The 17,500-nt window shown below is 44.7% G+C and overlaps 1 protein-coding gene across 2 annotated transcripts in view; it reads right to left on the bottom strand.

Moving 5' to 3' along the window:
* Positions 1–17,500, bottom strand: part of THSD4 (thrombospondin type 1 domain containing 4) — a 179,498-nt gene that overhangs the window by 48,272 nt on the left and 113,726 nt on the right. For both annotated transcript variants that reach the window (XM_087703985.1, XM_087703986.1), the window contains one exon: positions 3,657–3,861. In XM_087703985.1, the coding sequence (XP_087560111.1) occupies positions 3,657–3,861 (205 nt within the window). The remainder of the gene's footprint in view (positions 1–3,656; positions 3,862–17,500) is intronic.

The raw sequence follows: 17,500 nt of genomic DNA, 5'->3' as shown, positions 1-17,500 counted from the left end.
AAACCAGTGTTGCTTTAAATAATGTCTTCCTGCTACGCTGAATCTCAAGGAGGGAGATTTATTAGCCAGATCAGAATCCACTAGTACTGTGAGAGCTTTCTGCCAAGCTGGGTCAATCCCTCTTTTTCTCCCAAGAGATGTGTGGTGCAGTTGAATAGTTCCAGATCTACGAGGAGGCCCCAAACTATTTCAAGGCAAGGCCCCAAAGATGAGGGCCAGGCCCAGAAATCTTCAACTCCCAGAGTTCCTCAGCCAGCACGCACGCACGCAGACAGACAGACAGACAGACAGACAGACAGACTCACACAGAGAGAGAAAGAGAAAGAGAAACAAAAGAAGAAAAAAAGAAATTGAAAAAAAGAAAAAAAGAAAGAAAAAGTGAGAGAGAGAAAGAAAACACATGGCTGGCAAGCCACTCCCACCAGGTCACATGGCCAGCAAGCCACTCCCACAAAGGAGGCCACACCCACAGAGTAGGTTTGAAAATTTTTTGAAACCCCACCACTGAACAGCACCTTGTAAGGACCAATGAATGACTTAAAATAATGCTCTCAAATCTATTTATGACTCAACAGCAGAGAGTCATAAATTGGTTGACACCAATTGTGCGTTAGTGTCATAAGCTTGCTTTATAAAATATGTTTTCTTCCAAAACGATTCAAAACACTCCAGAGAGTAAGATGCCTAAATCTAAGGCTTTTTAAACTAATGCTCTTTTTATCTCCTTTTGACAGATGAGGAAAGATTTAACTTTGGGTGGAAAAGAGCGATCCTTGGTGTTAATTTCATGGTCTGTTTCAAATTAATGAAGCATTGATCGGATAGCTTAAATGATGTTGTCTCAGGTGCTGAACAACCACTCGGTTTTGGAAACACAAAATCTGTTGGCTAAGTTACCGCACGGAGGAACCCATCTGACGGAGGCTGTGTTTATACCCCCTTTGGTGGAGATGAGACTTTGAACATACCAAAACTGACAATACAAACATATAAAGAATGGTTGCAGGAACTGGGTGTGTCTAGTTTGATGAAAAGAAGGACCAGGAGAGACATGATAGCAGGGTTCCAATATCTCAGGGGCTGCCCCAAAGAAGAGGGAGTCAAGCTATTCTCCAAAGCATCTAAGGACAGGATAAGAAGTGATGGGTGGAAACTCATCAAGGAGAGAAGCAATCTAGAACTACGGAGGAATTTCCTGACAGTGAGGACAATTAACCAGTGGTACAACTTGCCTCCAGAAGTTGTGAATGTCAGGCCTGCAGCCATCTTTTATTGTGGGTCTTTGGCCTGCCACACTTTCTATTATTCTTACTGTGCATTCTCTATTGTGGGAAAATGGGAGGGGGGGATTGTTCGGAGTTAGATGATATGTAGCCATAACAACATTCTTTCTAGAAAGCCAAGGTCATCCTTTGTTTCTGCAGCTCTGCACCTGACCGGAACTGGAAGGGTGGAAGCTGCCAGCGTGGCAGTGGGAGATTGGACCACATGATGGACTTGTGGGCATGGGGGGCAAGATCTTGAACTTTCAACCGGGTGGGGAAAACCAGGAAGCTTTCAGATTCGGGTTTTCCCAGATGTGCCAACAAGGCTCTCTTAATAAATTGGAACTTTGAGGAATTCTTTACCTCGGACTCTGATTTAATTTTGGATGTTATTTGGAACCTTGACAGTGGCATCCTTTTTCCTCTGCCAAACAGAAGTCCGGTTCCCCCACCATTGAGTCTCCTCCTAGCATGGCGTGCTTTTTCCTCTACCTGTCCTAACTGAAAACCCTATCAAGTGCGGAGTCGACTGACAACAGGGAGCCACAGCAGAGGGATGAAAGAGCCACATGCAGCTCCAGAGCTGCAGGTTGCCGACCCCTGAACTAGATAAATACTTGGCCAAAAATAAAAAGGCTCTCTAGCTAAAGACGTTGCAAGCTAGCTCCGAACTAGAAGGAATTAAAAGATTGAGGGTGGGATATTTCTGGTATCGTTCCTTCTTAGAAGTTGCCTTAAATTAAATCGAATGTACCGTGCCATTTCCATGGGGCAGAAAAATAGCAACATTCCTGTTCTAAAAAAGAACCGCACTCCTTGGCATGCCTGGGAAGAAAACCCACATGCCGTTTCCCAGGGTTTGTTCAATCCCTAGAGTTTCACAGCTTGGCTAGTACCAATGTTTGGTAGATGTATTTGGAGACCTGTCTGCACCAGATCAATCTCCCACTGTTGAAGGTTCCCAAAGTGGCTGCTCCATCCTGCTGACTACCAGGCCTTTTGCTTACATCAGAAGCAAAGCGTATTTCCTCTTTTCATATATGACCGTCTAGGGAGCCATGATGTCACCTCTATATTTCAGACAAAGTAGATGAAAACAGGAGCAGCAGAGCAATGAAGAGGAGGAGGAGAAGGAGGTGGTGGTGGAGGAGGAGGAGAAGAAGGAGGAGGAGGAAGAGAAGGAAGAGGAGGAGGGGAGGAGGAGGGGAGGAGGAGGCGGGGAGGAGGAGGAAGAGGAGGAAGAGGAGGAAGAAGGAGAAGGAGAAGAGGAGGAGGAGGAGAAAGGAGGAGGAGGAGGAGGAGGAGGAAGAGGAGGAGGAGAAGAAGAAGAAGAAGAAGAAGAAGAAGAAGAAGAAGAAGAAGAAGAAGAAGAAGAAGAAGAAGAAGAAGAAGAAGAAGAAGAAGAGGTGGGTTCCTACCAGTTCACACCTATTTGGTAGAACCGGTTCGTCAAATCTACCGAACCGGTTAGAAGAGGTTCCACCAGTGGACCCGGAAAGCAGGCCACACCTACAGAAGAGGTTCCAAAATGTTTTGAAACCCACCACTGGTCCTTGGATATGATTATTCTACACTATCATGCTCCTATTTATAAAACTCAGTGCCTCTGTGAAAGGTAAGGATGACTACTGCGTTTGTGGTGCAATCAGAACATTGCGGGTGTTGAAGTTGTTTTAACGCAAACCAAAGATGCCTTTGAAAAAACAAGTTTACATCCTATTCTTATGCATGCCAGTGCTGTGTGTGAGGTAATTTAAGGTGGTTCTGACAAAGTGTCGTCGGCATCTTCATATCCGGTCACATGGGCGGCAAGCCACTCCCATCCGGTCACATGGGCGGCAAGCCACTCCCACAAGGCAAGCCACACCCACAGAGTAGGTTCGAACAATTTTTGAAACCCACCACTGAGGAGGAGGTGTGACCAAAGGGAACTGATTGCACAGATCAATTTTCAGATCCTCCACTTCTAGATCATCTGATGTATTATTAACCCATACATCACTTTGGGCATCACCCAATACTCCTTACAAAGCCTATTATTGTTTTTGGCCATTCACTCAATGGTTCGATTTCCACCAGTAAGTGATCTCACGAGCTTTCTTTTGACTGACATCCTTTTTAGGAAAAAAAAAAACGATGTTCCCAGAAGGTTTCATTCAACAAACAATGTTCACAACAACACTCTTCCCAAACCAACATAGGCTGACTCTCTTTTGTGCTTCTATGCCTTCTCCTCCAGCAACATTATTCTCAATCTGGTTTCTTCCAAAACACTTGGGACCTACTGCACCCAGGAATCATGAAGCCTGGGAATTCTGGCATCTCCAGTACCAGCAGATCACCCAACTAGAAGAAGACTTCTTTGTTTGGGGGGTGGGCTAGACTACTTACCCAAGTAATTGTTGCTCTTGGACATCTCTGTGATGTTGATTTTGGTGGCTCCTTCTGGAATTTCTACTATTTTGTGGTAGCCAAGATTGGTCAGGCTGTGCTTGAAGATTCCCGAGATCACCCTGCAAGCTGTGTTGTCCCCTCCACAGATTCCACATTTGTCCACCACCTTATCGGAACCCAGGTAGTCATCGCAGCCAATACTCTGTCACAGAAACAGGAAACAGAGAATCAAAGAGGTCAATATATGGAACGCATCAGAACCGGCTTCAAGAAAGCAGAGTAAAACTCCATTGTAGACACACCTCCAGCTCGGAACATGTTTCTATTTCTGCCTTTCAGAAGTGAGCATAAATTACTGTAGATCATAGTTTCTCAAAGTGTGGTCTGAGGATCTCTGGGGGCTTCGGAGGGCCTTCCAAGCATGAAATCCAAATGATTTGCCAGCAGAGGTGGGTTCCTACCGGTTCGCACCAGTTGGGTAGAACCGGTTCGTCAAATCTACCGAACCGGTTAGAAGAGGTTCCACCAGTGGACCGGGAAAGCAGGCCACACCTACAGAAGAGGTTCCAAAATTTTTTGAAACCCACCACTGTTTGCCAGTCGATGCTGAAATAAAATTCCCATCAGACACTTGCGAGAAGCCATAGCAGCAGTGAATGGTGTCAATTTAAAATTTTAAATATGATAAATATTGTTAAATTTAAGGACCATCTTGATAGGAAGGCTACTTCTCACTGCTTCACTTCTCCAAAAAAAGGGTTGGCTGCTCTACAAGCATTTAAAGATGTAAACAGTCTCAGCATCAGATAGTCACAACCAGAGTAGAGAGACGCCCGTCCCACACTCAACAATGCTCATCTCAGGAGATGCGCAAACATTAGAAATTATTCCACAGATCAAAGAAATCACACTCCAAAGAGAAGAACGTCTCTTCCCCATTGGTTGATGTTTGTTGGGAAACTGGAGTGAACATGTTGGGGATGCTGTTATGTTTTGTCTTAATGGTTGATTGGCTTGAACTTTCATTTTGTTTATATTGTTGTTCAATTTAATATTATAGTGCTTACCATTATATTTTGTAAACTACTCAGAATCCATTGGGTAGGGTAGCTATATTAAATCTGTCAAGCCAAGCCAAACCAAGTCAACACAACACAACACAACTCAAGCCAAGCCAAGCCAAGTCAACACAACACAACACAACTCAACTCAACTCAACTCAAGCCAAGTAAACACAACCCAACTAAACTCAAGTCAAGTCAAGCCAAGCCAAGTCAACACAACACAACTCAACTCAAGCCAAGTAAACACAACACAACTCAACTCAAGTCAAGCCAAGTAAACACAACACAACTAAACTCAAGTCAAGCCAAGTCTACTCGACTCTACTCTACTCTACTCTAGTTTAGTCTAGCCAATCTAATCTAATCTAGTCTAGTGTAGTCTAGTCAATACAACACAACACAACTCAATGGTGCTTTTGTTAATGATTCCTTTGCTTGAAAGTTCTTTAGAAAGTCTTTCCTGATGGAATCCAATGAAATTACAACTGGGTCAAGTTACTCCAATTTAAACCAAGCCAGACGTTTTTCACTCCCCCCTTCTCTAAGCAACGGAATTCACTAAGTTGTCATCGCTCCTTTTGAAAGTAGCTTCTCGTTCCTACTGAAAAAATAATAATAAATACTGGTATGACAATCATTCGGCTAGACGCTGATACACAGTAGAAGCTCTTTATTCTGCAGCTTTCTCTTCCAAGGGCCCGAAGAAGGTATTTATAACTTTGATGAGTTATGGCAGTTTGGGCCAGACACCTGTAATTGGTCCAAAACTGAATATCGCTGGACTTGGGCCTTTGGCCAAAACAATTTTAAGGGTGAAGAGTAAAGCAATTTTTCTGGCAGGTTGGTTTTTTTTTCTTTCTTTCTTTCTTTGTCGGTGTGTGATGGCTTTAAAGGCAGCTGCTCCAAGCAGCTCAACACTTAGGAATGTTTCTGAGAACGGAGAAAAAGTTCAGCCCACGGCACAACGGAGAAGCCGAGATCGTGATGGATGACAGAGCGGGGTTGCCTGTTCTCCTCCATTTTTCATGGTGATACTGTATATTGTGACCAGATGATAGGATAGGGGCAGGACAGGAAGAAGGCGGCGGGGTGGGAGGGAGGGGGAAGGATGCAGGCCAAGATGGAAAGAGGTTAAAGGAGATGATTTTCCATCGAGGATTTTGGAGAGATTAAAGCCTCTTTTCTTTCTTTCTTTTTTTTTACAATGCATTATCTCTGAAGCTGGATCTTCTCTTCCAGCTGGTGGGGAAGAATTCAAAGGAATCTACTGCATCACTTCTCTTTCGCATTAGTACATTCTTGGTATCTAGGAATAACAGAATACCAGAGTTGGGTATTCCAAGGGACCTTGGAGAATAGAATAGAATAGAATGGAATGGAATAGTTGGAAGGGGCCTTGGAGGTCTTCTAGTCCAACCCCCTGCTTAGGCAGGAACCCTAAACCACTTTGGACAAATGGTTATCCAATCTCTTTTTTTAAAACTTCCAGTGTTTACAACTTCTGGAGGCAAGTTGTTCCACTGATTAACTGTTCTCACTGTCAGGAAATCCCTCCTTAGTTCTAAGTTGCTTCTCTCCTTGATTAGTTTCCACCCATTGCTTCTTGTCCTGCCTTCAGGTGCCTTGGAGAATAGCTTGGCAAACAGCAAACTGGCTCTTTTTCACATTGATGCAAAGTTCAGATACTCAAAGTTCTATGACGATCTTATGCAAGTCATTTGACCAGAATATTAGAATAGATGCATTGGAGTACAGCTTCCCACCCCATGCCATAAAAAAGGATCCTCTTTCTGGATTGGATGGGGCGCATTCATGACATAAGCCAATTGCAGTTTGGTCGAAGAGATCCCTATATTTGGTTTCCCATGTACAGATGATGAACAAACGGGATTTATTGCATCAGGGGGAAACCCTTGAATTCCGAATTAATTTCAGAAAGTTATGCAGGCTCAATTAATGTTGGGTTTCACCTCGCCTGTCTTTCTGTTTCTCTGTTTCCACGGATGCTTGTGTCGTGTTTATATTGAATTTTGAAGGGCAGGGGCTCCAGGAGGCCCAAACAATATGGGAAAGGAGTGAGTTGAAGTTGAAGATTGGCTCAACTTTCGCTAATGAATCTGAAAAGAAATATAATAATAACACCAACTCTTTCGGAGGACTTTTTTTGTATTTGCTCAGTCAAGTGATTCCAGAGAAACTCTGGGCATCCTTGGAAACTCATTAGCAACTTCCGTGTGAGACGAACGAGCTGCCTCCCCAATCAACCAGGGGGGCTGTTTGCCCTCCTCGAAGAACATTGGCCGAATGAAAAATTAATCATCCTGGAATTTGCGCACCGAGATGCCTGTTCTGCAGCTCCCCTAGCAAAAATGAAAATTCAGAATGAAAGCCCAGACCAAGAAGAGAAAGAATAAAGAATAACATTCACTTATGGGATTGTGTTGGATAGAGACACAAATCTGAATACAGAGTAACGGGGTTGGAAGGGACCTTGGAGGTCTTCTAGTCCAACCCCCTGCTCAGGCAGGAAATCCTATTCTCAGGCCTTCAGCGTTTCCTTTAAGAATCTTTGGCCTGCCACACTCTCATTAAGGAGGGGGGGGAATAGTAAGGGGTAGAATCTATTGTTTTCAAAATAAAAAATTATTTTCTAGAAGACCAAGGTCGTCTTTTGTCTCCGCACTTTTACACCTGACCGGAAGCAGCTGGGTGTGGATGCCAGTGTGGAAGAAGAAGATTGGACCATGTGATGGATTTGTGAGTGTGGGGACAAGATCATGAACCTTTAACTGGGTGGAATTCTGATGTCATTTCCAGCATTGGGATTAACACAGATGTGTTAAGATGTCTGCTTTACTAAATTGGAACTTTAAGGATCGTTTTGCCTTGGACTCTGATTTAATTCTACATGATACTTGGAACGCTGACATTATCCCAATTCTCAAATCCTCGTTAGTATAGTGGTAAGAATCCCCGCCTGTCACACGGGAGACCGGGGTTCGATTCCCCAACGGGGAGCCATGACACTACACTACTTCAGACAAATAGATATCCAACATCTTCTTAAAAACTTTCAGTGTTGGAGCATTCACAACTTCTGGTGGCAAGTTGTCCCACTGATTAATTGTTCTCACTGTCAGGAAATTCCTCCTCAGTTCTAAGTTGCTTCTCTCCTTGATTAGTTTCCACCCATTGCTTCTTGTCCTGCCCTCGGGTGCTTTGGAGAATAGCTTGACTCCCTCTTCTTTGGGGCAGCCCCTGAGATATCGGAAGGCTGCTATCATGTCACTTCCTAGTCCTTCTTTTCATCCTCATCCTTTCAGTTCAGAATCCACGTGGGCAGGAGAGAACGGAATTCAGGGAAATGCATCACATCTGGCGAACAAGAAAATTTGCTTTTCTGCTCCCCACCCGCCCCCAATTCCTGGCTTTTAAATCACTCTTAAAACAGCCAAGTTGCAGGCAGTTTACACAAAGAGCAGAAATTAAACTGAATTTAAAAACACGACTTACATAACTCATAACATTTGATCTCCTCATTTCCTATAGAGCCTGCACGGCTGGCATTCCCTACAGATTCCGCAACAGATAAGACGCACTGTGGTGTTCTCAGAGCAAAGAAGGCCATTTCCAGCCTCTAAATGGGAACCAGAAAAGGTTTTGTAACCACAACGGCGGAGAACATATTGCTGCACGCCGGCAGACAGCAAAGGCCCACTGGCTTCCTAACCCTCGCATAAGCCATGATGGAACCACGGTTTGTGGCTTGATGGTTGCGAGGCTTTTACCATGGTTGCGAGCCGCCCCGAGTTTTGCATTTGGAGGTGGGCAAGCCGACAAATCTTTTCAAACAAACAAACGAACCGCAGGAAGAGTCAGCCAAAAATAACAATGACCAACTACGCTGTGTTTATTAGGCCGTTATATCCATAAACTAATCCAGATTTAGTACAAATTGACAGTGGACTGTAAAACCCAGGGAATGGATGGGTTTTTTTTTGCGGTGCCAAAACTTCATTGGGTGGAACATAAGAAAGACACAACTCCTGAGTCTTTGCACTGCAAAGCATAAATAATCTGCTGTGAATTATCTGGAATTGCACATTTTCGTTCCCCACCCCCTCCTCCTAACCAACACATCTTCTTGGAACAAAGCGAAGGCTACAAAGTCAAACGTGTTTTGCCAAAAAAAACCAGCACACATCAGACGTCGGATGGTCCATTCGTTGGCTGTGAGCAATGTTCCCACAAACCCATTTCAAGAGACGCATGGCTCCCCTTCCCAGGGAAAGCTGTATTTCAATTCTTCAAAGAAGCACGGAGGCTCACCAAAAGTTTTGGGAAAGACGCAGCTGTGTGTGTGTGTGTGTGTGTGTGTTTTGCAGTTCCTCCGAGATCCTGCCTTTTCAGCTTTCGCTTTAAATCTCTCCTTCTCCATCTCTTCCCAGAAATCTCGCAGCAAGATCCAGGCTTCCGAGAGAAGAGGAGAGGGCTGGGGCCCAAGAGTTATACGCTGGGGGGAATTTTGGGGCAGGCAACTGGCCATCGGATGCCCCTTTGCGGAGGACTTTCACACGGAAGTCTCCTGCTGACTCTCATCCTCGGGCTCCAAATTAGCACTTCGACCATTGTTCTTTTGAACGCTGCAGGAGAAGAAGAGAGGAAGCCATGGTCTCCCAAACTGCCATGGGGGTGTGATTCATAGAGACAGAGGCAGAGGAACGCACACATTTCAGGCTGGGCACAGTGGGAAAAAGCCCTATCCAGACGTAGTGTAGGACGTTCCACCATAAACTTTGTGGAGGGCCCTGGCATCGTTGTCCAAAGCTTTTGCTTGGGGGGATCCTTGGCCACTCCGTTCCCACACTGTGACCTCTCACACAATCACTGTTCCCAGAAGAGGAGCAGAGCTGCGCAGACCTTGCTTTCAAGATTTCACCAAGGGTAAAATACAAGGTGTCCTTGACTTACGGCCACAATTGGGCTGTCTGTCGCTAAGTATCGGAACTTCTGTGGCTAAGGGTCAAGATAATGATGTATGAACTGACCAGCTGCTATGATGATGTCATGCTAGGAATGAGTCAGAGAACTTCTCTGAAGATGGGTTCCAGCATGAGCCCGAAAGCTTGGAAGACAAAACCTCTGCTCCGGGTGACCAACTCAGATTGGATCCTGCAAATATTGGCAATGCTTAATGACCAGCAATCCAGGGAAAAGATACTTGTGATGCTGTATTTTCATGGTCCACTGTTGGTCCTACCAGTTAGTGTTCCCATTTCTGAGCGGAAGGACCTGGCATGAAACAGGATGTTTCATTTCTTCCCATTGTGCTACCTACCGTCGTTCACAAGTAACTTTAGCTCCGTGCGATTGGCTTTTTATTTTTTATTGATAAGGAAAAGTCCCCTTTCTAATCTTCACGATACATCGGGAGACACGAACGACAGCACTCCAGCGGGCCTTGAACTCTGGAACGGCGCCTCCTGACACACGCAGACATACATGTCAACTCGTGTGGGAAGTCTTGGCACGGCCAATAAGCTCGCTCTGGTTTGACTTGCGATCCAAGTTCTCCCTTCCACGAAGCCAAAGCGTTTGGCAAGGGTTCAAGGACAATTAGGCGGGGAACCGTCTTCTTCGGAGTGCAATGTCAAATCCCGCCTGAGATTGCAGATCATCAGCACTATGAACCACATCTGTACCGTAAACATTTGGTAGGCTGAGGGGTTCTGAGGCAGCTGTTCTTGTCTTCTGATTGATTTAAAAAAAGGTAGCAGTGCTTCCAACGGGAAGAAGGAGGAGGAGACATGCAAAGCATTATTGATAATATTTTCTCTGCTGCCTCTAGAAAATAGTGGTTCCTCAACATGAATGTTCCAAAAAGGCTTTCTCAAAAGACAACTGGACTTCCTTTTCTCAGCTATGGACCATGATGTCCAAAGAAGCTTCCTTTCTTCTTACCCTTAGTTTTTGACCCATTTGGAAATAACTTTAAGTCCAATTACCTCCAATAGACCGATTAGATCCCACAGATTAGGCCTCCTCCGAATTCCATCCGCCGGCCAGTGTCGACTGGCGACTACCCGGAGGAGAGCCTTCTCTGTGGCTGCTCCGACCCTCTGGAACGAGCTCCCCGTGGAGATTCGAACCCTCACCACCCTCCAGGCCTTCCGCAAAGCCCTTAAAACCTGGCTGTTCCGACAGGCCTGGGGCTAAAGAGCTTTTGCCCCCCTCCTCGAATTTGTATGGTTGTTGTGTGTTTTAATTGTGTATTGTTATGCTCGTCTTTTTATCCCCTGTCTGTACCCCCTTCCCTGACTGAATTGTGAGCCGCCCTGAGTCCCCTTCGGGGGAAAGGGCGGCATATAAATGTAATAAATCCAATCCAATCCAAGTCTCCTGATCCATTCTTCCCAGCAAGAGTGAAGCCACTCTATTCATACTGGAGATCCGTACCCTCACCACCCTCCAGACCTTCCGCACAGCCCTCAAGATCTGGCTATCCCGTCAGGCCTGGGGTTAAAGATTATAATCCGTCCCCTCCCGAATGATGAATGTTGCTTCTATTTTTAATTACGTACTGTTTTTATATGTCATTGTGTGTACTCCCTTCCCTATACGTTGTCAGCCGCCCTGAGTCCCCTCAGGGAAAAGGGCGGCCTATAAATAAATTTATCTATCTATCTATCTATCTATCTATCTATCTATCTATCTATCTATCTATCTATCTATCTATCTATCTATCTATTCGCTAATGCCTCTGGGATACCCAATTTCCCACCAAGTTCTCAAGAAAGTAAGGAATGGATCCAGGCAGACTGTCTGGAACCACTTAAAGGAAAAGTAGGGCTGTAAATGTCCCACATAAATAATCCGTTGAAGAACCTTGGAAAACGGTCAAGGAAGGGCTTCTTGGAGGTCTATCAAAACACAATCACTGGTCCTTGGAAAGGCAGATCGAATGGATGTTCCCTTCCCCTTGAAGATGTATCAGGTCCACGGCTTCCTTCAGAGGGAATGGTGTGGCCTGCCACCCTGGGGTTTCACAACCACTTAATAAATAACTTGTGGGAACGGAGGCAGCAAGATCTAGCCACACTAATGGAAGGAGGAGAACCCTGTTCAAAACCTGAGTCATTTCCTCCTTTCAGCTGCACCAGATGCCCATAATAACTTGGCAAATACAAAAAGCAACCAATTAAACTCAATTTTCTCCAGCACAGATTGGGACAAAAAATGAGCAACCACAACAGAGCTTTAAGAATTAGAGGAGGATAGCTATAAATTCATCGGGATTGCAGCTAAAAAATATGGAGTTTGGGCTCTGCTTTGGCGGGGGGGAGGGGGGTTTGCTTTCCCCTCGCTTTAGAAAGAGTTTATTTAAGCTTCCCAGTCTAATCTTCAGCAGGTACTCTATCTGGAGGCTTTTAAGAAACGCAACTTTTTTTTTTCCTGTAGAAAAGGGGTTATAAACCACAAACATCGGAAGTTTTTCAGAATGTCCAGGCGCCTTGGAGAAAATGTATATTCAGAATTATGTGAATGTTGAATGTTGAATGAATGTTGAATGTTTATTTCATTTGTATGCCGCCCTTTCCCCCCGAAGAGGGACTCAGGGCGGCTCACAACTCAAACAAGGGAAGGGGGATACAGACAAATTAACAACAACACAAAACAATACATAATTTAAAACACGCAACAATCATACCATTCGAGATAGGGGCAACAGCTCTTTAGCCCCAGGCCTGTCGGAACAACCAGGTTTTGAGGGCTTTGTGGAAGGCCTGGAGGGTGGTGAGGGTTCGAATCTCCACGGGGAGTTTGTTCCAGAGGGTCAGAGCAGCCACAGAGAAGGCTCTCCTCTGAGTAGTCGCCAGTCGACACTGGCCGGCGGATGGAATTCGGAGGAGGCCTAATCTGTGGGATCTAATCGGTCTGGTGGAGGTAATTGGCAGCAGGCGGTCTCTCAAGTACCCAGGTCCAATACCATGAAGGCTCCTGGCTCATTGAAAAATTAGAATGGGCCATTCTTGAAAAATCTCTTGAACTCCAAAATAGGCTCAAGATCCAATGTTGACCAACAGCAAATGTCTGCAAAGGTAATTCTCCCCCTCCCCCACTTACCCACCCACCACAAATCTTTGCTGTGAATCATCCCTTCTCTGAAACTTCAGTTGTCATGAATGATGAATAGACGAGGACTTTTTCCTCTGTAACAGTGGTTCTCAACCTTCCCAATGACGCAACCCTTTAATACAGTTCCTCATGTTGTGGTGACCCCCAATCATAAAATTTGTGTCTCAGTTCCAAAGACCATCGAAAATATGTGTTTTCCGATGGTCTTCGGGAACCCCGCGAAAGGGTCGTTCGACCCCCCCCCAAAGGGGTCCCGACCCACCGGTTGAGAACCACTGCTCTATAAGATGCCAACAAGGTTGGAACATTTAAATCAAGCAGACATTGATGACAACTTGGCCTTCACTTGACAAGGGTCCTGTCTTAGTATTCAAGTGGGCATACTCAAGTTTCTTTTCAAAATAGGAATTCCTAGAGAAGCTATTTCTTCTATCATCCATCCATCCATCCATCCATCATCTATCTATCTATCTATCTATCTATCTATCTATCTATCTATCTATCTATCTATCATCTATCGATCATCTATCTATCTATCTATCTATCTATCTATCTATCTATCTATCATCTATCTATCTATCTATCATCTATCTATCAATCTATCAATCTATCAATCTATCTATCTATCTATCTATCATCTATCTATCTATCATCTATCTATCTATCTATCTATCTATCAATCTATCAATCTATCAATCTATCTATCTATCTATCTATCTATCTATCTATCTATCATCTATCTATCATCTACCTATGTATCTATCATCTATCTATCTATCTATCTATCTATCTATCTATCTATCATCTATCTATCTATCTATCTATCTATCTATCTATCTATCTATCTATCTATCTATCTATCTATCTATCTATCTATCTATCTATCCAGTGCTCCAACACTGAAAGTTTTTAAGAAGATGTTGGATAACCATTTGTCTGAATTAGTGTAGGGTTTTCCTGCCTGAGCAGGGGGTTGGACTAGAAGACCTCCAAGGTCCCCTCCAACTCTATTATTCTATTCTATTCTATTCTATTCTATTCTATCTATCTATCTATCTATCTATCTATCTATCTATCTATCTATCTAATCTTCTAGTTATCTAGCTATCTTCTAGCTCTCTCGCTCTCTATCACCTATCTATCTATCATATCTATCTATCTATCATGTCTATCTATCCATCTCTATCTATCTCTCCAACCATCCATCCATCATCCATCCATCATGGCTGCCCATCTATCCAGGAAAAAAATCTGGCTAATGAATCTATGGATATTCCCAGATTAAGCAAGCTCTGCGATATCACAGTAGATGTAAACCTCTCCAATTCAGTTGAAGATAAGTCCTCAGACTTGACCTGCTCAAGTATGGAGAGCCAGACCATCTGGATTTGGCCCAACCTGGGACAAATATTATTGTGTGATTGTCTATGTTTCATCTGAGTCACGGCGTGTGCTGAGCCCCAGGGAACATTCTCCCAAATTAAGGAACAACGTTGTCTCTATAGGAGAAGACTCGTGAAATGCCTTCTCCTTCGACACCTTGCTCAAGCTCATGAATTTTGGTTGACGTGCAGAAATGTAGAGGGATTCATCCCCATCTCCGTCCCTTGTCTTGGGTGATGCAGATTTGGCTTAAATAGATTGGACGTAACTCTATTTAAAGAAAAATACGAGAATCTGGGTGTGCATTGAAGAGTTTAATCCAAATTCACTGAATTCGGCTGAAAGATTGCCAACAGGTTGTTTTTTTTAAAGAATCCTGAATGATGATTTTCATGTGTTTCATATTATCCTAAAGTTTCACACTTCCAAGAATACCAGTCAGTGTTTTTCATATATAAAAAACCCTGTGTTTCTTTCTTTCTTTCTTTCTTTCTTTCTTTCTCTTTCTTTCTCTCTCTCTCTCTCTCTCTCTCTCTCTCTCTCTCTCTCTCTCTCTCTCTCTCTCTCTCTCTCTGTGTGTGTGTGTGTGTAAGGGGAAAAAAGGAAAGGATTTCAATTGCCCTCTTTAATATCTTTCCATCCCTTTCTTTCAAAGCCCTGTGAAGTGGTATATAAGTCTAAGTGCTATTGCTATTCAAACCCATTGTTTGCAGAAGCCATGCATAGCCTAAAGCATCATTAGCCCAGATATGAATTACAGAAGGCCATAAGTCAAATACCCCAAAGTTGGAAGGTTCCTGATCCTAAGAAGAATATAAGGGACTCAAGACATCAGGTTCCATCAGCAAAATTATTTGGTTTTTGTCTTTTCTCTCTGCCATTAAAAAAGAAAAAAAGCTCCTTTCTTAGGATATGGTTCCAGTGGTGGGTTTCAAAAATTTTTCGAACCTACTCTGTGGGTGTGGCCTCCTTTGTGGGAGTGGCTTGCCGGCCATGTGACCTGGTGGGAGTGGCTTGCCGGCCATATGTTTTCTTTCTCTCTCTCTCACTTTTTTTCTTTTTTTCTTTTTTTCTTCCTTTCTTTCTTTCTCTTTCTCTCTCTCTGTGAGTCTGTCTGTCTGTCTGTCTCTCTGTGTGTTTTCGAACCTACTCTGTGGGTGTGGCCTCCTTTGTGGGAGTGGCTTGCCGGCCATGTGACCTGGTGGGAGTGGCTTGCCAGCCATGTGTTTTCTCTCTCTCACTCACTTTTTCTTTCTTTTTTTCTTTTTTTATTTCTTTCTTTCTTCCTTCCTTTCTTTCTCTTTCTCTTTCTCTCTCTGTGTGAGTCTGTCTGTCTGTCTGTGTGCGTGTGTGTGTGTGTGTTAGTGGCGGGTTTCAAAAAAATTTTGGAACCTCTTCTGTAGGTGTGGCCTGCTTTCTGGGTCCACTGGTAGAACCTCTTCTAACCAGTTCATTAGATTTGATGAACCGGTTCTACCGAACTGGTGCGAACTGGCAGGAACCCACCTCTGATATGTTCCCAACCAGCCAAGCAACCTAGAGAGGTAGCTAAAGAACAGGGACCAGCAAAAGAAACAGCCTTTTTTAACAGAACAGCCTGTGAAAGCAAGACCACAGTGTAACCTCTGTGCCAAAAAGAAGTTTGCGGTGCCAAGAATGAAAGAAAATGAGACATTTCAAACCACAAATTGGAAGGTATCGTGAATTTCAAAGGAATTCAGAGGCCTGAGTATAAACAGAGCTGCTTTTAATTGCCCGAAGCGCTGGATGGAGGTATGTTTTTCCCCCCTCTAGCTGAGAGTGGCCACATTTCCCTTTTCAAAAGAAAGGCACAGAATCCCCGGGATTCTGTATCACCCATGTGCCCAAGTCAATTCCTGGGAGAAAGGAATGAAACTCTTTCACCTGACGTATTCTCAGAACTAGCCTCCTTGTGAGCCACGACCGTCTCCCGAGGTCGGAGAAGGTAAGTATAGGGGCCCTTGCTTGAGCAGGAAGTTGGACTAGAAGACCTCCAGAGTCCCTTCCAACTCTCTTATTCTGTTCTGTTAGGTCCAAGGAAGAGTCTCAAACACAGCAGGAAAGCAAATAGTTGGCATGCCAAACATTCAGGATATTCCCCAGAAAGGGCTGGAGAAATGGTCCCATGAACATTGGATGTTGGTCGGACTAGAAGACCTCCAAGGTCCCTTCCAACTCTGTTATTCCATTCTATTCCATTCAACATTTTAATTCTAGGTTGGGTCTTTCTTTGATAAAGGAGATCCTGACAGTGAAGACAATGAATCGGTGCAAAAGCTTACCTCCAGAAGTTATGGGTGTTCCAACACCAGAGGTTTTCCAAGAAGAGATTGAAGAGCCATTGGCCCAGAATGATTTAGTGCAGGGCTCACCAACCTTTCGGACCTCCGGGACCACTAAATTCATAATTTTAAATCTTGTGTACCACGAATATGATCTGCCTAATGACCAGCTGGGTGGGTGTGGCTAGGTGGTCATATGACTGGGTGGGCATGGCCAACTCGATGTCACTCACATCGAGGGGTACCTCACCAGCCTCTACTTGCCCCTCCCCTCCCAGCCACTCTTCACCTCCCCGCCCGGGCTCCTTAGGTCCCCAACAGGAAGCAGTTGCTGGAGCTAAGCAGCCCCCAGGAGAAAGAGTTGGCAAAACAGCTCCGTTCAAATTGGATCTGACCGAGAAGGAGGCTCAGCACAAGCACCTCACTGAGGACTAGGAGCATGGTTTTTCCAAGCAGAGGAAAGACCTGCGGAAGTGCAAGGACAGGTACCGGGGCCTGGAGGCTCAGTGGACTGAGATGGACAGCCAGTTCCAGGCCAGGATGCAGCCCCACTGGAACGAGGCCCTCCAGCTCTTCGCCACCAGCGGCTCTTCCCTCCAGCCTTCGCCCAAAGCCCCCCACCAGGAGGCTGAAGCAGACCCCAAGTCAGAATTCCTGCCCCCCTCCGACCGACACCAAAAGACCCCGAAGGGGGAGACTCTCTGCAGCAACACAAACATTCATTGCACATTTCCATCCCAAGAGACTGTCGTTTGAGGACCCCTGATTTAGTGCAATATTTAAAAAAAATGCAAATAATTTTTCTGTGGACCGCCAAAATTTTCTCGCAGACCCCCAGTGGTCCAGGGACCACCAGTTGGTGAACGCTGGTTTAGGGTCTCCTGCTCAAGCAGTGGGGTTGGACTAGAAGACCTCCAAGGTCCCTTCCATCTCTGTCGTAGTGTATTCTGAAAAT

This window comes from Thamnophis sirtalis, unplaced genomic scaffold, assembly GCF_051295495.1.
Source record: "Thamnophis sirtalis isolate CommonGarterSnake01/CBP01778 unplaced genomic scaffold, rThaSir2_p1.2 scaffold_2, whole genome shotgun sequence".
Taxonomy (NCBI): Eukaryota; Metazoa; Chordata; class Lepidosauria; order Squamata; family Natricidae; genus Thamnophis; species Thamnophis sirtalis.
This window is presented reverse-complemented; position numbering and strand designations above follow the sequence as displayed.